This window comes from Drosophila miranda, chromosome XR (genome assembly GCF_003369915.1).
Source record: "Drosophila miranda strain MSH22 chromosome XR, D.miranda_PacBio2.1, whole genome shotgun sequence".
Lineage (NCBI taxonomy): Eukaryota > Metazoa > Arthropoda > Insecta > Diptera > Drosophilidae > Drosophila > Drosophila miranda.
In genome coordinates, this window is record NC_046674.1 from 13,539,070 (window position 1) to 13,562,717 (window position 23,648).

Sequence of the window (23,648 nt, forward strand, 5' to 3'; positions counted from 1 at the left end):
AAATAGTCCTAAATCTGAGGGATATTTCCCTAGAGATGGCATGAATTATTGAGTCTAGATTTTGTGACTGCATTCGATCTGTGGATTATTATTAAAGAAGGTTTTAAGCCAAAGTGTTTGGTTTAGCATAAAATGTATTTGGTTCCATTCTCCTTTTTGCACATAATCATCTACTGCCTCCGATGCCTCTGAGCTTATTTAAAATATTTTAATATTTATATATATACTATATATATATTCTGTATATGATAGATTCAATTAGCTTAGGTGTATATATTTATTTTGCATTGTTAAATAATTGAAACGGTAGTTAGTTTGTGGTGTCTTGTCTTCCTTTAGATAAATCCTTAACTACGAGTACTGGTCTCTCATTGAGTTGTGATTGTATCGCATAGTCTCTCCGTCTTCGTGGCCATCCTTCTCTTTGGTTAACTTGTCTTGACTTTTGCTCCTTAACCCTAAGCATTATCATTATCATATTTTGTAGCATAATTAAAGCATTCAATTGTTCATGTTCTGCATTAGAGCGCTTCTTCCGCAGTCTATTCCACCTGGGTTTCTACAGTTTCACAGTGGAACCCACAGAACTTCCACCTGGTCTCCGACTGTTCAGACTTGAAGAGATTTGTGTACTTCTTGAGTATGCTGGCAAGATCATCGTGGCTCCTGGGTCCCGAGCTCCTGTCGAGCATTCCGTGGAGGTAGCTGGCAATGCTGGCTATCTCCAAGCCATGGGGATGCAGCACCAGATAGGCCGAGGTCAAGGCTATAACCTTGGCCTCTGCCAGGGCCAGGGATTTGAAGTTTTGCTGAAACGTGCATGTCTGCCGATTAGTGGATCGTTGTTCAAGGATACCTTTCCCCCCTACTCACCTCTTGACTGGGCAAGGCTGGAGCTTTCTCTGTGCTCGCTTCGAGACCGCTTGCCTTGGTGCTCAGATCTTCTGTAAGTGTAATTGACTCTTTGGGTTTGTGGGCTTCTGCTGACTCCTGCCTCTCATCGTCCTCGATCTCGTGGATCTCCACTACGCCGCTCTGGTGCTCAATGATGCGCACATCGTCGTCCACCTTATCAATGTCAATTATTTCCAACTCCGATGGCTGTCTCAGTGGTGGCACCCTCAGCTCCGATGCTGCCTCCTGGCTGCACGAATCCCCGCTGCTGTAGTCCGCATTCGAGGCAGTCGCACTTTGCGATTCCTTGTCCTTAAGCTTGTCGGCCGTTTGCTTGATCTTGGTCTTGAGCAGCAGCTGCTTGACGCCCGCGTCCTTGAGGTTGCGCTCCAGCTGCTCAATGTGCTTGGTGTCCTTCTGCTCGCGCAGTTTGGTCTGCAGCAGCTGGGTCTGCATGTTGCGTATGGTCTCCTGCAGGACTTTGATTTGCTTCTCGCGCTGCACATAATCGCTGCGCTCCAGCGACATCTCATGGCGAATGGCCTCCAGTTGGCAGCGCAGCGAGTCGTTCTCGTCCTAAAACAAAAGACACTCAGTGGGAATTCGCGGACAGGTGTGTCCTTCCGTTACCTTGAGACTGTCGCTATCATAGCGGGTACGCTTGCCACCCACCCGCCTTTCGAAGTCACGCTCATCGTCTGATATCTCCATCTCATCATCGTCATTGATTCGGACCGAGTGCAGTTCCTGCATATGGCATATGGCAAGAGACATTTAATTAGCTTTCACCATTTCTCTCCACTCAGTAGAATTTCTTCTGTCGTATTCGTATTCGTATTCGTATTCATTGCTTACAAAAGTAAAATCTCTATAAACCTAGCTATAAAATTTGAGTATAAGGAATGTATCAAATTTTTGTTTTCCTCGTTTCACGACTCCGCTTACTTACCTCGCCATTATATATATACGCATATATAGGTATATATGTGTGTTTTAAACAAATGTTTCTTATCTTTCTTTCATTTGGATTCATTTCTATTAATTATTATTAATTTGCATTTGTTACACAAACTTTTGGATTCCATCAATGATTCTGATTTGTTTTAGTTCTTCCGCTTACGATTTACCAAACCAATTCAATTGGCCATCAAATTTTCAAATTTTTCTCTGGGTTCTCCCCCTTTTCGAAATTTGCCAATTTGTGGACATTCGTCTACAGGTTTACGTTTAGTTAAAAGTAGTGAAAGCTTTTTATGCAAATGCTTAGTTAGAAAAGGGCATTGAAAATCCATTAAAATGAAAGTTATACCAAAAGCTAAGAAGGAAGAGAGTCTAAAGCATTACAGACAGAGATAGATAGATAGATAGAGAGAGAGAGAGATACGATACGATATTTCGATTTCTAGGCAGTAAGTTACACATGTACGATAGAACCTGATTGAGTAGGGGAACAATGGCAGGGGAATTGTTTGAAAATATTTTTTCCAAGAGCTGTCCTGGAACAGGACCAAATATTTTTGGAATAAACTCTTTTATAACTCTTATTTTAAATTTTCTTAAATAGTTTTCCAGTTAAAAAAAAAAATTTTAAATAATTTGATTTCTATTTTTAAATAAAAAGGTAAAATAAGAATTATTTCTGATTTTAATTTTACAATATTGGCAATTAAATGCTTTACAACTGTTAATTTTTATTTTCATATTAATCTTGAAAAATAAATTTTTTTTTCAGTTTTTAAAATTAAAATAAAAAAAAATTGTAAAAGATATTAGAATTTAATTTTCATTTTAAATTGATATTATGAAAAATAAAATAAAAATTAAAAATAAGAGTTGTTTCTGATTTTAGTATTAAAAATCAGAAATAAAATTTTAATTTTTATTTTTTTTTATACAAATTTTCATAATAAAAAACAGAAACTAGTTTTTATTTTAAAGTCCTAGTTCTTAGTCCCTACGATTATTGTTTCAGATATTTTCAAACATTTCCCGCCCCCATTGAGAGATGATCTTCAATGTTTGTAAAGCTTTCCATTTAAGGACTCCTCAGAGTACGAATGTTTAACGATAGTACTAACAGTAAGCGTCTAACAAAAGATAAATGTAAACTACTACTAAACTGCACAAAAAAAAAAAACAATTAAGAGTTCGATTTGTTTGGTTAACAGATATGGGGGATATGGGAGGGGGGACAAACAAATGAAGTAGTAAAATGTTGTGCAAATAACAGCGAAATTAACAACTAATAAACAACAATTAGCAGCTCAAAGCCTCTGCGATGGTATACAGGAGGGGATACGGAGATGGGATATGAATGGGCGACATGCAGATACTGATACGAGGACGGGACTGATAGCACACAAAACATTGAACAAATGAATATGATACGAATTCTATAACGATACTACGATATGTATGGATGTATGTACGGATGACTACAGGCAACAGATATGGCCAGAAGAACAGCGAGTACAACGAGAACAAGAACAAGAACAAGAACAACGGCAACACATAAGGAGCAATACAAACTATAGTTGATAGATTATTAGACAGTAATGAAGGATTGTTGGGTGGGGGGTATTGTTGGGGTTTAATAGACAACAATTGTCGTAACATCTTTGAAGCTGTGTGTTCTTTAATTGATTATTTGAACATTTTAGTACGTACCGTGGCTAACTTCTTCCATTGATCGATGTTTTTTCTTTGGGCTTTGGTGAAATGGTCCCAAACCTTCTTGTGACTAGCGGCATTGAACACTTTTTCAATCTGAGTGACTGAACAATAATGCAATAATATATAATAATATTAAGGGAGGACAGAGGGTAGTTTTTTTTTTGTTTTGTTTTTTTTTTAGGTTTTTCTTTCTTTCTGATTTGATTTTTGTTTCGTTTATCACCTTTTTCGAACTAGTCTTTTTTCGTTGTGAATAAAATGAGAGTGAGAAATGATAAGTAGAAGTAGAAAACTACTTGAGAGACCCTCGCATAGCATTTTTAAATACATACGGCATATAGTTATGGTTATTTATAGTTAATATGTATTACATTAAGGTACAATCTATAGAGAATACAACGGCTTTGTTACCTACTCGTATCTTTGGTCATTGGTTTACTTTTTGGTTCTGGTCGGAGTCTGAGTCTACTACAAAGGACTTTCGCCCCCTTCCGCTTATAATCGGAATGGATCTTTGTATTTGTTCTCTTCTTTGGTTTACAAACCTTTGAGGCCTGCCTTCTGCCATTGTGTGGTGTCAAGAGCACACACAGAGAGAGAGAGAGAGAGAGAGTGAGTGAGTGAGTAAAAATTTGGCCGCACAGTGGTACGAAATTTGGAATAGGAATATCCAATTAAAGCAAGGAAATCGATTGTCTCACAGTTGATGCCAGTGGAAAGAGGTTTTATTTCCTGGATTTATATTATTAAGAGCAGAAAAAAGTCTTCTTTTTAAATTTTATAATAAAAATGGGATTGAAAATAATTTGTATCACAAAAATGAAAAATAAGAGTTATCTGATTTGAATAATAAAAATAAAAAATTATAATTTGCAAATATGTGATTGAAAATAATTTTTGTTTTAAATTTGTACTATACAAATTTAAAACATAAGTTATTTCATTTTTATAAATTAAAAAAATGTTATGTTTTTAATTTGTGTAATAAAAATTATAAGTATTTTTGTTTTGTTTTTTTATATTAAAAAAAACATAAGTTTTTTCTGATTTTAATAATCAAAATCAGAAATTTTTTAAAAGTCAAAAATAATTTGTGTTTTTTTTTTTAAATTTTTCTATTAAAAATTAAAAAATAAATTTTGTCTTTAATTTATATTATAAAAATAAGAATTATAAAACAATTTTTTTAAACAAAGGAAATGGAAATATAAGTTTAATCCTGTTCCAGGACACCTCTTGAAACTTTTCGACTTAAATTTTTTTGAAACTCCACTCTTCTTTTTGATCTCTGGTTTTTATGGGTGTATTTGAGATTTCGGGGATGTTCTTTTCCTGTGGGGGAATTATTAAAAACGCGTTCAGTGAAGTATACCTTTTGATGGACCGCTATTCCCCTCGAATTTCGCTCACTGTGCGGCCCTTGATGTTTGTCTCTATCTTTCGGCTGGGCTTTACCTGATCCATGCTCGGATTTTGGGGTTTGCTCCCTGCTCCGTTCGGCTTTTGAGAGCTTTGTTTGAGCGTTTAGACAGTGAGATTTTTCTTGTGTGGTAGATCGATGACTAAATTTGCTAGTGTATGAGGTGTACATGTATGTATACGCGTAGACATATGTGTGTGTGAGTGTTTCTGTGTGTTTGTGTTTGTGTGGGCTGTGTGGACTGTGTGGTTGATTTGTTCAGATTTACAGACTCTATGGAGGCTAACCCCGGGCGCAACGAAAACAGAAAAATAGAAGGTTCAAACGAGGGAGTAAGGCGGAGGAGGGGCGGCACCTAAATTTCCGACTAGACTAGGAGCTAAGAAAGCTTTTTTTGGTGGAGGGGCTTGCTGCACTTACATTGGGTGGACATGGTGCCCATCTGCTTGCGGTAGGACTCGCGGGCCTTGCGCAAATCCTCCTCCAGCTGCTGCTTGTCGGTATGCAGATGCCTCACATGGGCGTGCGTGATCTGGATCATCGAGTAGAAGACATTGGCATTCCGCTTGGTGCAATCGCCACGCTCCAGCCAAGCGGTGATCGTCTGTATGGCCTTCACAAAGGTCTCATTGCTTCGCAGTTGCTCGGCAACGGCCGTGGCTTCGTGCTCCGTGTAGTGGGGTATCGGCGGCGGCGACTGTGAACGCATTCGATCCAGCGACATGCGTTCGCGATGCCGCTGCTCGCGCTGAAGCTGCCGCTGCTTGCACTCGTAGTCGTACTGATCGTCCCGCGCCTGGGCATAGTCCACATGCAGGCGTCCAAAGTTGGGGGGCTCGTTCATTGCCGAGATGCGCAGCCGGTAGCCCGATAGATAGATGGCCCGATCAATGGCCGTCTCGTGACGGTAGCGTATGTGGCAGAAGTTCTTCTTGGACATGCGCAAGGTTGTTATCTCGCCGCACGACTCGAAGATCTCTCGGATCACGTCCTCGGTGATGTTCTCCGGCAGTCCGCCAACGAATACAGTTCGACATCCGGGCGGTCGTTCCCTAATGGTGGGCGGCGGCGCATTGGGATTGGGTGGAAACAAAATGCAGTTCTTAGTCTTGATCACCTCCTTGAGGCCAGCCGCTGCCGAGCCATCTGTATCATAGGGTATACGTTTTGTTACTTTCGTAGGATCTCAAGAATGTGCAGGCATCTTACCCGCTGCTAGAGCTGCATCCAGTCCTGCTCCCCCGTCTGTGGGCATTCCCGCCACTGTGGCATAGTGGATCTGCTGCATGGCAGCGGCCATCATGGCCGTGGGGTCCATCAGCATTTGTGCAGTATTGCCGCTGCTGGAGCCTGCCGCTGCTGCTGCCGCACCAGCAGTGGGCGTGCCAACTGTTCCACCGCCCCCAGTGGGCGTTTGTGCAGCAGCCGGAAAGTACAAGTAGCCCGGCGGAGTGTGCATGAGCCCATTCAGATAGAGCTGGGCATCGGGCAGTGACAACGATGAGGCCGTTAGCTTATCCACCGATGGCTTGAGGCCTGTGGTCGACGACACATCCTGTGGGTGTCCATCCAACTCGTTTTCGTTCTCCAGATCCATGGGGGCACTGCCCTGAGTGGTGCCCAGCAGCTTCATCATTTTGTTGGTCGTCTGCTTGGCGGTAGGCACTGTCGCACCTACCACTGCATTGTTGCTATTGCTCGCCGAGGATGTGGCTGCCGTCGAAATGGCGGCGGCCAGTTGATTGAGGAAATTGGGATGATTTGGCAAACTGACGCCGTTCGGCATGGTCCCAAAGAGCGGTACTGCAGAAAAGAGAATGAAAATGAATTAAATCAATACCAACAGAAAAAAAAGAGTCAGAAAGCCGGTAATAACAATCAGCTGAAGGACAACCTTGGAAAGTAGGCCAGGGAGTGGGGTATGGAATCTGGTTACAATTCGATTATTTCTTGGGGGCGGGGTGGGTGATAGAGCTCCAAAATGGCGTAAGCGCTGGGCAGCCAAGAGTGAAATAAAAACCCTCTCGCCAGATTCCAGCACCTCGCCCATACAGTATTTCACTGTTTGGCACTTTGTTGAGCAGTTTAAAATTATTTTCCGCTACGTAACTCAATACTTACACATATTAAGAGCGAAAAAATGCCTTTTTATGTGTTAAAATTAAATCCGATGTCCAGCATTGCCACCCCTGAGCAAAACCAACAGCTGATTGAACAAAATACAACGATTTGGTAGCACTACGATCACTGTTTAACTCAAGTCGCTCACCTGTTTAAATAGAGGGGGACGTAGATGGTTAAGTTTGTTTTTTTCATCGGTATATTTACGGTATATTTCAGTATATTTCTGAGAGTCAGACCGTATATTTTATCAACACATCCGCAGTGACACACTGTCTATGATTCATCAGCTGTCGATCGAAAAACGAAAATTAAAAACAAACCACAGCAGCGGAACGTAGTTGCGAGAAAATCGCTAAAATTTCTAGTGGAACTAATTTAGAAGGCTCTCCAGGATGTCGGTGAACACCGCCCACGCCAACAACGGCGTGCTCATACACGCTGGCGAGTAGTAAGTGCAAAAGAAACCGCAATAATGGCGAAATGTTGGGACTCGCTGACGTCAGAAGAAATGTAAACATGACGTGTGATGCAGCGAATAGAGTCTCCAACTGGGCCGCCATCGATTTGCCTGTTGAATCCGTTGAATGCTAATACCAGTGCAATTTTACCCCCCATCAGCATACTGCTCCATAGCGACAGCGTTTCCATGGAATTCTCGGGCCAGGACAATCCCGTGTTCAAGGGCTCGAAAGCGGGACGCATCTATTTGACATCGCATCGCATGATCTTCAACAGCAAGAAATCGGCGGACACCATGCAGTCCTTCAGTGCCCCGTTCGTTGCTCTGTCCGATGTGGAGATTGAGCAGCCCGTCTTTGGGGCCAACTACATCAAGGGCAAGGTGCGCGCCCAGCCCAACGGCAACTATGTGGGCGAGGTCAAGTTTAAGCTGCACTTCAAGGCCGGCGGCGCCATTGAGTATGGCCAGGCCCTGCTGCGCTCGGCCAAGACCGCAATGAACAACTACCATCGCGGGGGCATTGCCGGCGACGATCCGCCGCCGTATCAGCCGGCTGGAAACTGGAACGAGGCTCCGCCACCGGCCTACCAGCCGCCACCGGGCTACTATGGTTGGTTGCCGCAGCACGATGCCTTCAGTGGCCCAGCACCGAATACGGTGTTCATGAGCGACAATCCGCCGCCGTATCCGGGCATCAGTAAGTACCCAGGCAGCCATAGACTCCCACCCACCACTCGGCTTTTGTTTTGGCACAGCTACTGCGATGCTTCCCCTGAAACGTTGCACTTGAAATTCTTGCACCGCACACGCCTTGTCTAACCACCCCCCACCTCGGTGCACTCTGCATTTCTATCTCTATCTATCTATAGCACCGCCGAGCAATCAGCCAGCACCACCACAGCCTCAAGGCCCATCGAATGAACCGAATTGGTATGGTTTTTCAGCGCCACCGCAGCAGCAGCCGCAACAGCCGCAGTGGCAGGGGCAGGGCCAGGGTCAGGGGCAGGGATGGGCTGGCGGCTATGTCCAGCCACCGCCCTATGCCTCCTGTGCTCCAAACTGTCCGCCCGGACCTCCCTATGCGGTTCCGGCTCAGACCTACAATGGTCCGACCCCATATGGCGGCTACAGCGGCTATAACAACGTGCCTGGTGGCTTCATGCAGCCCCAACAACAAGCGAACGGCTATCCAGGAGGACCAGGAGGACCTCCTCCTGCCCAGCAGCAGCCACCGCAGCAAGCAGGAGCCGCTGCCGGCGCTGCGGGTGCCAGTTTTATGGGCTTCAGTCTGCCGCCAGGAAGTGAGTAATGCAATCCTTCAGATATCCCCACACACATGTTCATTACTTATTCACGCATTACCATGATTTGGCCTTCAACTTTTTAGAGGAAAATAAAAAATGCTAAGAGGCAAGCAAGTTCCAAGAAAATCAAGAAATCAAGAGCCCCCCACTCATTTTATTTGTTATCAAAATTAAGAAGCCAACGAAGAGTATTCAAGAAATAATGGATTTTGAAAATTTGTACATTCTCCCCACTTCATAAATTATTCTTTTGTATTCCCCGATCCCCTAAACCACCATCATGACGAGATCTAACAAACAACAAAAAGCTAACAGTGAAGCTAAAGTAAAGCAAGTCGCATCGATTGGGCAACGAAACCCTAAAACGAATCACATATCTTTTTTGACCTATTTTACAGTGTAATCAAAATCAACCTACCACCCACCTACCAACAAACAAACAAACAAAAGCCAAACCCCCAACAAGTAAGATTTATTTTTCGATGTGTACCACTCCCCCCACCCCCGCTCAAAAAACTAACAAAAGCCGAGTCTCAAATTAGAATAGTCGATGCCTTTGTTTGAGTGCCCGTTTAATGTATTTCGTCTACTTTAACTCTTGTTTTTGTTCTTTTTTTTACCTCCCACAAATGCGAACCTCAGTAGCAAGATTTGGCAGCACTCATCATTATTTTTATCCAATCGAAAGGCCATTGTGCATTTTACTCGTCCCCGGTTTAATCCGATAAATACACAAAAATAAAACTGTAAGAGATGGAACCGTTTGTGTGTGTGTGTGTGCCGTTGGAAAATGCACTTGTAGGCTGGGGAAAAGCCAATGAAATAAATTACAAAAATATTTCTCTTGTAATCCATACAGATTCCAAAGAAGCGGAAGCTGCTGCAAGTGCTTACAACACACCCTATAATCAAGGCGGTGCCGGTCCATCCGGTGCCAGCGAAATGCCTCCTTCATATAATGTAAGGCTGATAATTGATCCATTCCCTTGATCATTACTATATACTGTTTGATCCCTTCGTAGAACTTGCCGCCCAGCTATGACGATGCAGCAAGGAAGCCCCAATAAAATATACCCTATGTTTTACTCCTAATCAAATATAATCCCAATGGAAATGTTATCACTTGAAGCTCTAACTAAGGCTCATTCCTGAGTATATCCATCTGCAGGATGTAACTTTAATCTAAGTATTAACTATTGATTGTAAGCCGTTCTCGAAAATTCTTGAAACGGCTCTAAAGATTCCTTATACAGTTTTCAAGCTGATTTCTGGTCACAATACTTTTTTTTTTTTATCGGTTTTTTAAATATTGCATCAACTGCAAGTAATAGTTGTTATTATATATGAATATGTGTATTGAAATACATTTAAATCAGTATGCTTTTAATGGGGAATAAGTTTTAATTGGAATTTTTCCAAATTTCATTTCATTTATCGTTCGATTCTGTGGGGTTTTTGGTTTCTGGGGACCGACTGTGTATTTTGTTGTTGGATTCTTTGGAACGAAAAGGGCGACATAAGGGACATGTGAGCTGAAGCCTAGAGTCTACAGCCTTTCGAGCCTCCTACTTGGCTTTCCGAATGAGGCGTTTTACGTAACCCTGATTCTTCCCTGATTTAGCTGACCCTCCTCTCGTATTTTTGTCCATATTCCGCTTTATTGTAAATAAAAAAAACACCGGCTTCGCTTTTGGAATTGTCTGACTTCTCCGATTTATTATAGAACTCATTGAGACCCTTCTCGCGTCTCATTTCACAGAAAAATAGTGTTAAATACCTTGAAACCCTTCCACAAACTATAATCATTGCCCTTTAACCTATTCAGTTGGGCTGAAATAAAAACAGGGCATAATATCTCATAGATACGTGTGCTAGAGGCCGCAAACTTTTTTGTTTCATCAAAATCGATAAGTTGGTTGGAAAAGATATGGCGGTATGTCCACAAAAACTGGCTGTTTGCCCTCCAGGGACGTGCAGATCAATACCCACAGTATACATATGTGATCAATTGGTGTTTTTGTTGAATGCAAAAATCAATGGCTTGTGGAATGTACACGCTATTTGATGTTGAATAAAAGCTACCCAGTGTTTTTCGAATCATTTACACCCCAAACGGAGTTGGTAACACTAAAGGGCCACTGAAAGCGGCTCAATTGAGGGGAAGAAAACAGTTTTGGTGTGCCGACAGAGCCCACAACAGGCTGATTCTGGCCAATTAACCGACGCGTGCGGTGCTGAACCGAGTTGAACAAAATCAATCGTATGCCACATGCGCAGTGGCGGGCGTGGTGAGAAAAATGCCAGGACATGGGCATAGCCAGAATATGGCCAGCAGTTGTTGTCCACGGGAGGAATGTTTAAGTCAATCGTTGAAAAGGATAATCCAAAGCTCCCATAATAAAACCACAATTCGGAAGTGAACAATTGAGAAGGCCAGAAAGCCACGGCAGTCCATAGTTTCTGGGCCTCCACAAATATGCCATCAAGTGCGGCAAAATTGTGCCTGTTGTCTATCGATTTGTGTGTAACTCTTTCCCACGAAGCTGCTGCTGCTGCAGCCTGCAGTTCCGACGAATGCGAATAATGCAAACGCCCCCAGCACTGAGAGACGATTAATTGCAGCAAAAAGCAACAGCAGTGGCAACGGCAACCCAACCGGATATCGCGGCAATCAACAAAACAGAACCGAAGCGAACCAGAATGGACGTGGGCGGACAGGACACTACCTACGAGCCGCTGGACCGTGACCGGGGCGGCAGTATCCCGGCCGGCGAGGGCGGCCGCCGACATCCTGGCAGCATGGACAGTCCCGAGTACGAGACGCGTGCCCCCAAGGACCAGCGGCGTGCGGTCTATCTGGCCTTGATGGCAGCGGGCATTGGCTTTGTATTGCCCTACAATAGGTGAGAGAAGAGCACACCACACCGCACCGCACCGAAAGTATCTCATGCTCATGCTTTGAAACCCTTTTGCAGTTTTATAATCGCCGCGGATTATTGGCAGGGACGGTTCCCCGGTCGCCATGTGGCCCTGGATATGTCCATGACGTACATCTTTGTGGCCTTTGCCACGGTATTGCTCAACAACATTGTGCTCTCGCTGGCCCCCTTCCAGAAGCGGGTGATTTTCGGCTACATGGTGTCCTTCACCACCCTCGTGTTCGTGGCCGTCTGCGAGGTGGCCTGGCATATGTTCGCCACGAACACCGCCTATCTGGTAAACATGTCCGCTGTGGCGCTGACCGCCATCGGCTGCACGGTGCAGCAGTCCAGCTTCTACGGATTCGCCTCGATGCTGCCGCAGCAGTACACGCAGGCGGTGATGGCCGGCGAGAGCATTGCCGGTTTTCTGGTGTCTTCCAATCGGGTGGTGACCAAGCTGCTGATCAACAACGATCGCGTCTCCACGGTCATCTTCTTTCTGACATCGACGCTGTACATTATCTTCAGCTATCTACTGCACCGGGCCACCATCAATTCGCCCTTTGTGCGGTACCATGTGGAGGCCTGCTCGAAGATTATACTGCGACCGGATGAGGTGAGTGACTCGTACACCCAAAAGCTGGTCTATGCCATGCTGCCTTCGCGGCAGAGGAATTCAACAACAAAATACAAAAAACAATATACATCGCTTGTGCATGGCACAGCAAATGGATCTCGAGGCACAAACTAATCCGTCTCTCTCTGTCTCTCTCTTATTTGATCTGTCATTCCAATAGCAAGAGATTGACGGAGTACCCAGCACCACACGCTATGGAGTGCTCTCGATGGATGGAACCCACACCACGACGACCGTATCGGGTGGCAATCCTGTGGCCGGGAACACGCTCAGCTTCAGCAATCCCGTGTACGAGCTGTCCAATCCGACGGCCGGCGAGAGCAGCATCGAGGCACTGGGCCAATTGCCGTCCGATCTGCCATCGACCCCCCATGAGCCGACAACGCCCACCACAGTGGCGTTCAAGGTGGAGCACGTGATCCAGCCGCGTCGCTGCAGACCGAGCAAGCTGAGCGACATACGCGAGGGATTTGTGAGCAGGTGGCGCGTGGCGCAGGTCATCTATCCGTACATGGTGTGCATTGCCCTGGCCTACTGCGTGACCCTGTCCCTGTATCCGGGCATCGATGTGGAGGTGCAGTCGTGCGCCCTCGGCTCCTGGATGCCCGTCCTTCTGATGTTCTGCTTCAATCTGTCGGATGTGGCCGGCAAGATGCTGGCCGCCAGCCCGTATCCGTGGTCGCGCCGACAGCTCATACTGTTGTCGGGACTGCGAATCGTGCTCGTGCCCCTGCTTCTGCTCTGCTGTGCGCCGCGTCAGCGTCCCGTCATATCCGGGGAGACGGCGCCCTTTGTCTTCACCATCGCCTTGGGGATCACCAACGGCTTGGCCGGCAGTCTGCCCATGATCCTGGCTCCTGCCAAGGTGCCGGGCACCCTCAAAGAGGTCACGGGCAACATAATGACCCTGTCCTACAATGTGGGGCTGACCGTTGGCTCCCTGATTGGTTACGTGTTTGAGAGCATGCTGGGGCCCCAGCTTTTGAATCCCTGCCCCTTGTATCCGTATGTGCCGGTCTCGATGCTGGAGCACATCCACGGCCACGGCCACGGCCATATGCCGCCCCTTCCGCTGACCAGCAGCACCACCGTCCCCCCCACAACCAGCACAAGCGCAGCCACGTCTCTGGTTCCGCTCCTGCTAAATGCAACGATTGCCACCCTGACCGGCAGCAGCAGCGTCAGTCCTCTAACCGAAAGCTCAAGTTCCATTGGGACCACAGCCAGCCCCGCATTGGCCACGGTCATAACCACCACGGCCCTGGCTCTGTACAGCACCGTGGCTGGCAGTAGTGCGGAGGTGATCAATGCCACCCTGTCGACCTTCCTGTCCACGGTGAGCAGTTCGGTGGGGGACATCAGTGACGAGATGGCTGGTGGCATGACCACAGATCCACAGACCCCAGAGGCCTTGATGGAGAATATTTAAAGTGGCGCGAGAGGCTTACAAGAGACAGTCCATTGACTTGCTGGAGCTGAAGTTCCACTGAATATCACCCCCCTTTCCACTTGACCATATCCCTTTCAAACTTATTTTTAATGATGCGTTGAAAGCATGCATGTATCTCAGAGATACATATTCAGCTCCAGAGAGAGAGAGAGAGAGAGAGAGATTGAGAAACTTGCCATGAAATAATACCCGCTGATCTCTCTGTACAACGCTGATCTCTTTGGTCAAGTAACCAGAGACATTGTAAAGGCTTTAAAGATGGTTCTCGATCTCATTTTTTTGAAATTTTCACCACAAAAAATATCTTTCAGCTCAAAAAGTTATTACAAATATTATAGAATATACTCGTAAAATAGCATAACGTAAGCAACAACTGTTCTTGTCTTGTCTGTACTAATATGTATATCTCCAATAACTGAATTGTGTCTAGTATACCTTTTGTTCAGCGGTTGATTTTAGCTGTTCTTGACTCGCGGAGCATCTATAACACTCAAAAAAACCAAAAAAAACCTGTTAACCTAGGCCTAAATACATATACGGATAAGGTGTGTGCTTGTGTGTGATCGAATGCCGCTGGAGTATGTCCTTTGTCCTTCGCTTTGCCACCCACAGAGTCCGTTACACGTGATGATTGTATAGCACCTAAGGGTATTCGTTTATTTCAGTTGGGCGGGGGGATATCTTGGTAAGGATTGTAATTGCCTTCTCCTTTAATTGTTCTTGTTTTTAGCTTAAATACTAGCCAAAAATGCAGCATCCGAATACGTAGTCTTAAGTATTTGTTTTGTATGAATAAGATATGGTTTATGTAGCCGGGAAAGTGTGCAAAAAAATACAAAAAAAAAACAAAAAAAAAAACAAAAAGTGTTAGCATAGAAATATTTTAATATACATACATATATTGTAAAGTACGAGCAGAGCTGGTGGCTGGAGGATGAAGGCTGGAGGGGCGCTCCCTTAATTCGGTAATATTTATTTAGTCGCCGAGTCGCCCGTGGGCTGTGAGCTGTGCGGGAGAAGTGTATTAGTCTAACTAGATACAAAATCAATAATAATTCAATAATTTGTTTGTCAACAATCAAGAACAAAAATAACAAATTAGCCTTCAATAATATAAAGATACAAATAATATAAAAACGGCAAACATACATATACAATTATTCAATTTAGGCATCGAATTCGATCTAGACCTCTTCCAGGAGGCACAGTATATCCATTCTTTCGTCTGTCCGGTTATAACTATGTTTGGGGCCATTAAGAATCACCTTAGCCAGGGCTGTCCCGATGGATGAAGCCGGGAACAGCTCTTTAACAGGAGCAGCCCAGGAGGATGCCAGAACCTAAACAGAAAGCTCGTCGCCGGATACGGATCCACCAGCAATGACAAAGATTGCCCTCAAGGCTGCATGCTGCTTTCGGAAGGACGGTGTCTGGAGACGTCGCACTAGTAGTGCCAGATATGGCTCCGCTGGGAGCAAGCGGGGAAAGAAAAGAGAGGTGGACCAGAAGGCTCATCCCCCAGCTTAGTCCCTATAGCTGCAGAACAGCAAAGGGGCCATAGAGAGCCCGTAGAGCCCCGATATTGTGACTGCTGCTATGGCGGATAGAGAGGAGGCGGCGTCCAGTAGTGTGGTACGAGATTAAGGCCACTCGGACCCGCTACATGCTTCTCTTGTTTGTCGCAGCTTCTTCAGGTCTTTCTCCGCGGCATTCAAATGTTTTTCTTTTTTTTCGACTCGCTTTTCTTATTTTCTATGGGCCAATGTCAGCAAGCCATATCAAGGAGCGGATAGAGCGTGCCGACTCATTTTGTATACCCGATACTAGGGTATTCGATTTGTGGTGAAAGTGGATGTGTGTAACGTCAAAAGGGAATCATTTCCGACCCTATAAAGTATATATATTCTTGATCAGCATCAATAGCCGAGTCGATTGAGCCCTGTCTGTCTGTCCGTCCATCCGTCTGTCCGTCTGTCCGTCCCTATCAGCGCCTAGTACTCAAAGACAATAAGAGCTAGCGCAACGACGTTTTATATCCGGAGTTCTGTGATATGTCACTGCTACAAGTATATTTCAAAACTTTGCCCCGCCCACTTCCGCCTCCACAAAGGGCGAAAATCTGTGGCATCCACAATAATGAGGATACGAGAAAACTAAAAACGCAGAATCATAGATAATGACCATATCTATCCGGTTGCGGTATCTCGATCAGATCGGATAATTTGTATAGCCAAAAGCAAAAAATCAATTTGCAGTGGTTACGCAGCGCCCGACGTCACGCTCAGACTGATTTTCTGTCTCTCTCGCACGCACTCTTTGTCGTGTCGTTCAATATTAGCGGCGTCTGCCGGAGGAGAGCCATACTGACTAAGTATCGGGTATAAATGTAGAGTTGCGGTCTCCGCAGCAACTCACAACGTTCCCCCTCGTTTTATGATAATTTTCTATAAATGTCTATAAATAATTATGTTTTACAAAACATTTTATATGGCTGCCTGCACCCTTGGCCATTTTAGTTTATGGTGAAAGTAGCGGATAGAAAAATGTATGGGTTTTATTTATGGATTTGGATTAAATTTATAACAAATTCCTACTATAAACGTGCCACGCCACCTGCCGTCTTGCTGCAGATTCGTGCTATAAAATATCTTTTGACTGGCGGAGATGTGCCGCCATCTAGCGTCTTGTAAACCAGAGTTCTGTTCAGTTAGTCCTTATCTTTTTCTTTAATCTCATGCGAAAATGCTTCCATTTGGGCCTTGAATGAATCCGAAAGCTTTTCACTTTCCTCCTGTTTGTCCACATACGATTGTGGTTTCAGATGAAGTCCTTCGATGCTGGCCTTGATGCCACTTGTCTCCTCTTTAATTGACTTGAGATCAGCTCGCTGCTTGATGGCGTTCTTTTTGTGTTGATCAATCAAAGACCTATGTGATTGGACATCCAGTTCCAGTTTGGCCAACTTCTCAAATATTTTGTTTTTCTCCTCCAGATCCTTTACGAGGGCTGCTTGATTCCCGATCTGCTCTCCAGATCATTTGTCACATTGTCGACCTTTCGGACATTTGAATCAATGTCTGCTCGCAAATATATTTGCTCTTCTTCGATTTTAAGCCTAAGACGATGTATTTCGTGCCAATTGCTTGGATACAAATTTACCTTTTGGACTTCTTCGAATTCGAATTTCGATCTTCTTTTCCATATTATCACAGTTATCGGATCTAAGTTCCTGGGGCTTGTCAATGGTTTGACCCACCTTTACGTTCTGGCAGACAAATGTTAACTGAAAAAGGGAAATTGATTCAGCTTGATTATCTATGGAAAATGATATGAGTATCTTATCTGAAGTGTGATTAAACCTATGTACATTTATTTTTTTGTACTTATGTGATTCGAACAAATAGCTTTAATCAAACTGATACTGATACTGCTTATCTCTCGGAAGCATTGCTCGCAAACGGCGGTCAACTCTTTTTCTCTCACTGAGCAGAACACTTTCCGAGTCGGAAGTAATTTGTGCAGTTTTAATCAGGGACCGTAATCATTATAAATGATGTAATAAAAATTACTTTTAATTACTAATAAATTACACCTACATAATTCTGTTTTTACCCGGTAGATTGGTTCCTGAAAAAAGCGTGTAAAAAAATACATTGATCGTATGCTAAAATAGGTGATTGGATCCTTGTCTCTAAAACTGATTAAATTAAGGAAAACAATTGGGAAACGTCTTTACCAAACACGTCTGATTGCACTGATAGTTCACAAAATACAAACACATTTCTATTGCAAATAAGTAATCCCCTTAAATTTCCACAAAAAGGGAATTCCCCTTAATTTTTGCTATCTGCAAATGCTCTGACCAGTAAATTTTGCAATTTAAATTAAATTAAATTATGCAAAAAAACGAAAGAGAATCAAATATGTACATATGTATGTATGTATGTATGTATGTATGTATGTATGTATTATCTTTATGCTCTTTCTTGTTTTCGTTTGGTTTCTAGCTGTTGGTGAGCTATGTGTGTTTTTATCTATGTACATATGTATGTATCTATGAATAAAATCGGGAAAAAACATAATCATTAACTTCGAGCAATTTGATTTTTATTTTTATATTTTATTTATTCATTTTTTTTTTTTATTTTATTTGTTCATTTTTAGATTTTATTTTTTTTTCTATATTTTATTTATATATTTTAGGTTTTTTTTTATATTTTATTTATATAATTTTTTATTGAATTTTATTTGAGTATAAAATATTATCACAGCTACAATTATGTTGTTTGCTGTTACTGTTAGAGCAACTTAAACAAGTCACTGAAAATATTTAGAATGAATGAAAATAAAAAAAATAATTGCGTGTCATCAAGGTGTAAGAATTTCGAGAGGGATATTATTTGGCTCAATTATCTGTCCAGGTTTCTAGGGTAGAGGTCCTCTTACGGCAGGTCCACTGGGTGTATTCTGGCCAGATTTTACGGAATTTACGGCTATTAGTTATTAATATCAAGAAAAGCTTAGATAAGCCTAAGGGCAAAGAGAAGAAGACTAACACAACCCTCAGGCACTCATCAGTTTCGATGATAACATAGGTTGAACGAGAATCTATTCTATTGGTACCCCAGGTCCAGGCCAGAGCCTGTTATGCCATCTGTTATAAGGGAACATTATTTCTTCAGTTCAAGTCATGGGGTTCCTTTTTTATGGCAGGGATTTGAAGAAATTCTCCTCTGTTGGCGGATTGGATTTCCCTATGTTAAAACATGGGTGCGAATGTGGCTTGCAGAGCTGTTCTCTGTTTCTATAAGATTTAATATTCAATATATGTAGATATAAAGATACATTAATAAACTTCAAGGGATCATCATTTGTGCCCAATTCCAGAGTTCGGTTATCCAGCTCCTTCGACTGCTGCTTGCAGGAATCCAGTCAGTATTATGATTCGATTTACTACTCATTTTTCCATGGCCTTTTGCCTGCGCAGATCATTGAGCTCCTTCTCGATGCCCTTAATGACTTCGTTGTGTCGCTTGATAGCATAGACATTCACGGATTGAGCCATTAAGCCCATGCCCCCCTGACTACAAAGGTTATTCAAAAAGGCCGTTTGCATCTGCAGGCCCTTTTCAAGCTCAGCAATCCTGTCGTCAATATTCTTGGACTTCTCCATGTTAATATCAAGATTATCGGAATGACGTTCCCCGAGTAGAGTAGAGCTCTTACTGAACGCTTCGATCGTTCTGTGGGGCATTTAAGCTTTTGCCAGTAACTGATAAGATGTTCTTCCCCGCGAAATGTCGGTGTGGTTAGCACTAAAAAGCAATAAAGATATCTGTATGTGCAGTACATTTATGAATGTTTTGAGCAAAGAGTTCAACGCACAGCGTATCAGGCTTATCTTTTCTGCAGAATTTTTGTGGTGATGCACTGTATGTTTTTGTACATACATATATTCGGTTCAATCGGATGGATCTTTATATACATATACAGAAAGGGGTCGCAACTGTTACACTGGGGGATTTATTGAGGGGACATGTAAGAGGTGTTCTATACATCCATAAAAATTAAATACATTGCATAAATACAAATAAAATAAATAAATAAAAATACAAATATATATAAATTAGTATTTCCATCCTGGTTTTCCTTTGGGTTGATCTGATCCGATTTGCCTGCCATTTCCAGCCTTCCTAGCCTTTCCTGCAGATTATTTATGAGTTGTAGCTGATTGCTGATCTGCTCCTTGTACTCCTGCATCTGCTGCTGCCGAGATCTGATCTCAAATGAAGATTTATCAGTCTCATTTTTACGGCCATAAAATATTTTGTTAATGGCTTCCATATCCGCCTCCCGTTTAGCGATTTGTTCCTTTTGACCGATGATCTTCCCATTGCCCTCCAAGGGGTCTTGGTCTGAGCTGGAATTGATTTCCATTTGTAGATGTGATTTGTGATCAGCGATCTGTTTCTTGAGCCGCCTAATAGCGTCTTGGTGTTGCGCCAAGCATATCCTCGTGACTTTCGATCCGTTATGCTTTAAACGACGATTGAAATCGGCCTTCAGTTGCCTCAAATGCGTTTCCAGCTCGCCAATCAGATGATTGATCTTCTTAAACTTCTCCATACTCATATGAAGACTTTCTGAGGTAACCTGAAGTTTCTGGAATTAAAAAAAAAACCCTCAAAAGGAATTTTGTGTACCCATGCGTTCGAGCTTACCCGAAGGATCTGTCTGGCCTGCAAGTGTGCGGCATTCAACTTTTTCTTATTGGCCTCTTTTTCCCCCATTCCACCTGATGATATCTAATTGATTTTAACAAACCAAGACACGATAATGGTATGACTTGTGGCGTGCAAGCGATTGAGTTGTACATTTAGGAATGATTTGAACAATGATTTGTACTCATACTGATACGCTTATCTCTCCTGCAGAAAACTGTTATCGATTGTAAAGATCAACCTTATAAAGAAAGGGGTGTTGGAAAAAGTCCCATCTGTTGCGCTTGGGAATTTATTAAGGGGAACATCCCTGCACGGATGTTTTAACAGGCAACGTCCAAAGGAAAATCCTGGCTAACATCGGTCCTCTGCATATCCATAAAAACTAAATCTATTGCAGAAATATGCAAATATTTCTGTTAAGCAAAAGTTTACTTTTTCGGCTATATTTCTTTACTCTTCTTTTCTCCAGTAAGAAAGATCAAGGTTTTTCATCAAAATCTCTTCAAAAAGCCTACTAAGTTGCTTGTTCAATGATTTATGGGAAATCGTGAAGAGATAAATTAAAAACAAACCATAGAAAAATCATACGTTCCCGACCGCTACTTAATTCAATTTTAAAAAGAGCAATAGAGCTTATTTATTGTTTGAGTACTCTATAGAAATGTGCATTAATCCTTTTTTAAGATAAATTAATCGCTTTCGAATTTTCCGTTTTGTTTCGCAGATTTTTGCATTATACTTCTATTTCGCGTACGTTCGTTTTGTACTCAACAAAGAGCTAACCAAATGCTTTTTGGTTAGTTTTTACGAGCTCCGCTCAGGATCCCACCTTAATTTTGTTTCCACTGAAGTTTACGTTCTTCATAGGAAGCTTTTTCTTCTGCAGATCATCTGAAGCTCATTTAGGGATGCTATATCAACCAACAAATGATCTCAAAAAGTATAGTTAGACGATATAGAGCGGAATATCAAAGATCATTATGAAAATCAAAATTTCGTGCTCAAAACTGAAAGAAATATATCCCCTCTTTTTGGGAACACTAGAATACAGGGTACCATGAGTATTTCTATATTTACATAAGTGCCTTTGAAATATAATAGGGTTTGTATGCTCTCTTCTGTACATCTCTATTTTGTTGACTAAAGTCCCTGGTTCTGGTGGATCTCCTGCAAGACACCACTGTGATTCTCTCGTTCCGCAGTCCTCCGTTGCCCCAAGATCGAATAAATGGTATTTCTTTAACATACCTGTAACCAGCGGGAGCGTTGTGAGCAGCGGCAAGGGCTGCGGCTCTACAATTATACCCGATACTCGGTCAGCATAGATGTACATAGATGCCCTCTGCCAGAGGGCGTACTCTGAGAGAAAAGGTGTGTGTGAGGAAACGCGGGAATGATCCAATCTGATGCAGATTCGGCAATCTTGTAGAATCTTTGGTTTTCTCGTATCTTTAGCATGATTGATGCCACAGATTTTCGTTCTTTGTGGGTCTTATAGTCTTTGAGATCTAGGCGGTAAACAAGAGGGACAGATGGACAGACAGAAGGCTATATCGATGGCTATTGAGGCTGATGAAGTCTATATATACTTTGTGGGATCGGAAGCTGTTTTCCTTCTGGGTGCTGCCCACAGCCACTTCCACCGCACCCCAAAACTCTTCGAGTACGGGGCATACAAATTTCCTCAAAATGTAATGTTATGTTTTCCCCACCACGGTACACTTCCCCTGCAACTAGAGCATTTCCCCTGCAACTGTGTTCGAGTTGCGACCCTTTTTGCTCGAGCTCCAACATGCTGGCAGCTTTGAATATTTTTGCTATTAATGCTTTTATTTTTTGGCCATTTATTTGATTCATATAATAAAGCATAGATGTACGTATGTGTAATTTTGATTTCCAGACACGACACAGCCGTCTTTAACCCGAATCCACAAATCGATAAGCAGCATTGAATTTGGAACACTTCCTTGGCCAACATTTACGTTCCTTGGTTCCTTGGTTCCTTAGTTCAAGCCCTAAAAATATGGCTCACCAAAATTCTTCACACGCACATGCATATGTGTTTGTCTTTATATAGTACACCGACGGTATGTATTTATATATGATTTTTGTTGTCGCTGTCGTTGTCGTTGTCCTGAAGAAAAAGATGGACAAAAAAAAAAACAAAACAAAAAAAGTTAGTGATATAAAGTGAAAGCGTGAAGGAAAAACTGCTGCCTGGCATCTTTTTACGCTTTTCGGCTGTTGATTTTCTCCTATTTTAACGTTTACCGCCACGTCCTTGGAGCTCCTTCGCCTTCGCCGTCACCGTCGCCGTCGCCTTCTCCCCTTGGAATTATGGAAACGGTTGGCGTTGGCCAATGCTTGGGCCTCGCACTCACTCGCACCTCATTTGGTGAAAATAGAAAGGCATTTTCCCCCGTTATACCATCTGTATCTTTTGTTTATAACGCCTTGACGGCGGTGTTTCTTCGCCTTTCTCCCCAGTCAAATTTATTGCTTTCCCTTTTTTTTGGGTCTGTTCCCGTTTTCGGGCCTGATTAAAAGATAACTTTTCGAGTGTTATTACATTTTCATTTACGAGTCCAAGGGGGGATTTCCAGTCGGTATGGTACATATATATTTTCAAATTTGCCTTCAAAGGGACAGTCCCTCTTGATTAATTACCGCATAGATTACACAAATATAGCTGCATGTGTGTTGATTAATAAGTTAAGGACTTTCCGCCGTAAGGCTCGTCCACAAAAACCATCAAACATCAAAACTACTCTTAACCCGTACCCCGAACCCCGTACTCCCCATACCATGTTGCAATTATTCAATTATCCATTTTTGTAATCAATTCAATTGAAGCTGAAATCGACGGTTCGTGTTTTTTTTTTCTGCTGACGTATTTTCCATTGAACCACTCTCAATTACTGGATTATTGATGCATATTAATAGCTTTTTGTTCCTTCCACAACACAACCCTATAATCAGAAATTCTACAAAAAATTTGCTCGTTCATTAGAGTCGAGTATTCGACTAGGGGGTACCGTTTACTATCTACAGAAACTGGTTGGCTTCACCGAAGGATATCGATTAATGGTGTAACAGACTACTCAAGATATATATTATTATTTGCTTCCTTCTGCTGGTAAACATCGCTTACCCCTTGAACTGGTAAGATATCGGATAAACACCAAGGTGAAAGGTGAAAGGTGACAGCTGAACGGTGTATAGGACAAGTGGATGGATAGCATTTCGCTGTTTGCTTTTAGCTTATTCATTATTGTACGTATCGCATGGAAAAATGTTGTCTCCTTGTCAAGTCCTTAAACCTTTTCGCCTTGGCCTCTTCGCCTTTGCCCGGTAATTAACACTTTGTCAAGCTCATAAATCTTTAAACATTGATTTTTAATGGCTGGCATTTTAACGCTTCGCCGAGCACTGGCTACGGCTATGGCTACCATAAAATTCGAGGCCTGCCAGCCACTGCCAGCCACTGCCAGCACGTGCGGTTGCCTGGAGGGGTAGCCTCAGGTGAGTCCTTCCCCGGGGA

The 23,648-nt window shown here is 43.0% G+C and overlaps 3 protein-coding genes and 1 long non-coding RNA gene across 13 annotated transcripts; 2 read left to right on the plus strand and 2 right to left on the minus strand.

The window, feature by feature from the left end:
• Positions 1 to 116: 116 nt before the first annotated feature.
• LOC108151611 (ecto-NOX disulfide-thiol exchanger 2) lies at positions 117 to 7,211 on the minus strand. Of its 6 annotated transcripts, none has more exons than XM_017280303.2 (7): positions 7,109 to 7,210; positions 6,197 to 6,790; positions 5,408 to 6,133; positions 3,562 to 3,668; positions 1,525 to 1,641; positions 874 to 1,470; positions 117 to 824 (listed from the first exon to the last, which is right to left on the minus strand). In XM_017280303.2, the coding sequence occupies exons 1-7, from the start codon at positions 7,110 to 7,112 to the stop codon at positions 543 to 545; spliced, it is 2,427 nt and encodes an 808-aa protein (XP_017135792.1). In that variant the 5' UTR covers positions 7,113 to 7,210; the 3' UTR covers positions 117 to 542. The 6 variants fall into 6 exon arrangements, with proteins under 6 accessions (XP_017135792.1, XP_017135793.1, XP_033242026.1 ...); XM_017280304.2 differs by having other exon boundaries at positions 329 to 809; XM_033386135.1 differs by lacking the exon at positions 7,109 to 7,210 and adding an exon at positions 6,882 to 6,900 and having other exon boundaries at positions 329 to 809.
• A 149-nt stretch (positions 7,212 to 7,360) lies between these two features.
• Positions 7,361 to 10,239, plus strand: LOC108151617 (WW domain-binding protein 2). Of its 5 annotated transcripts, none has more exons than XM_033386137.1 (5): positions 7,361 to 7,559; positions 7,730 to 8,268; positions 8,516 to 8,872; positions 9,735 to 9,835; positions 9,898 to 10,239. In XM_033386137.1, the coding sequence occupies exons 1-5, from the start codon at positions 7,504 to 7,506 to the stop codon at positions 9,940 to 9,942; spliced, it is 1,098 nt and encodes a 365-aa protein (XP_033242028.1). In that variant the 5' UTR covers positions 7,361 to 7,503; the 3' UTR covers positions 9,943 to 10,239. The 5 variants fall into 5 exon arrangements, with proteins under 5 accessions (XP_033242028.1, XP_033242029.1, XP_017135805.1 ...); XM_017280315.2 differs by having other exon boundaries at positions 7,362 to 7,559; positions 8,441 to 8,872; XM_033386138.1 differs by lacking the exons at positions 9,735 to 9,835; positions 9,898 to 10,239 and adding an exon at positions 9,274 to 9,311 and having other exon boundaries at positions 8,441 to 8,872.
• A 110-nt stretch (positions 10,240 to 10,349) lies between these two features.
• LOC108151614 (equilibrative nucleoside transporter 4) lies at positions 10,350 to 15,001 on the plus strand. Its single transcript, XM_017280311.2, has 3 exons — positions 10,350 to 11,778; positions 11,851 to 12,412; positions 12,594 to 15,001. Exons 1-3 carry the CDS (start codon positions 11,576 to 11,578, stop codon positions 13,860 to 13,862), a joined length of 2,034 nt encoding a protein of 677 aa, XP_017135800.1. The 5' UTR covers positions 10,350 to 11,575; the 3' UTR covers positions 13,863 to 15,001.
• On the minus strand, positions 14,204 to 17,256 carry LOC108151620. The gene is made up of 2 exons (XR_004471247.1): positions 17,043 to 17,256; positions 14,204 to 14,889 (listed from the first exon to the last, which is right to left on the minus strand). It is a non-coding gene; the product is annotated as an uncharacterized LOC108151620 (long non-coding RNA).
• Positions 17,257 to 23,648: the final 6,392 nt, after the last annotated feature.

What these genes read in the sequence shown, in the direction of transcription:
- LOC108151611 (XM_017280303.2), bottom strand. An exon ending in GGATGCAGCTCTAGCAGCGG is followed by an intron (nt 6,134 to 6,196) that starts GTAAGATGCCTG and finishes CCTATGATACAG; the next exon opens with ATGGCTCGGCAGCGGCTGGC. An exon ending in GGGCACCATGTCCACCCAAT is followed by an intron (nt 3,669 to 5,407) that starts GTAAGTGCAGCA and finishes ATTATTGTTCAG; the next exon opens with TCACTCAGATTGAAAAAGTG.
- LOC108151617 (XM_017280315.2), top strand. Translation starts at nt 7,504, where the DNA reads ATGTCGGTGAACACCGCCCACGCCAACAACGGCGTGCTCATACACGCT. An exon ending in CTCATACACGCTGGCGAGTA is followed by an intron (nt 7,560 to 7,729) that starts GTAAGTGCAAAA and finishes ACCCCCCATCAG; the next exon opens with CATACTGCTCCATAGCGACA. An exon ending in CTTCAGTCTGCCGCCAGGAA is followed by an intron (nt 8,873 to 9,734) that starts GTGAGTAATGCA and finishes TAATCCATACAG; the next exon opens with ATTCCAAAGAAGCGGAAGCT.
- LOC108151614 (XM_017280311.2), top strand. Translation starts at nt 11,576, where the DNA reads ATGGACGTGGGCGGACAGGACACTACCTACGAGCCGCTGGACCGTGAC. An exon ending in TTTGTATTGCCCTACAATAG is followed by an intron (nt 11,779 to 11,850) that starts GTGAGAGAAGAG and finishes ACCCTTTTGCAG; the next exon opens with TTTTATAATCGCCGCGGATT. An exon ending in TTATACTGCGACCGGATGAG is followed by an intron (nt 12,413 to 12,593) that starts GTGAGTGACTCG and finishes TCATTCCAATAG; the next exon opens with CAAGAGATTGACGGAGTACC.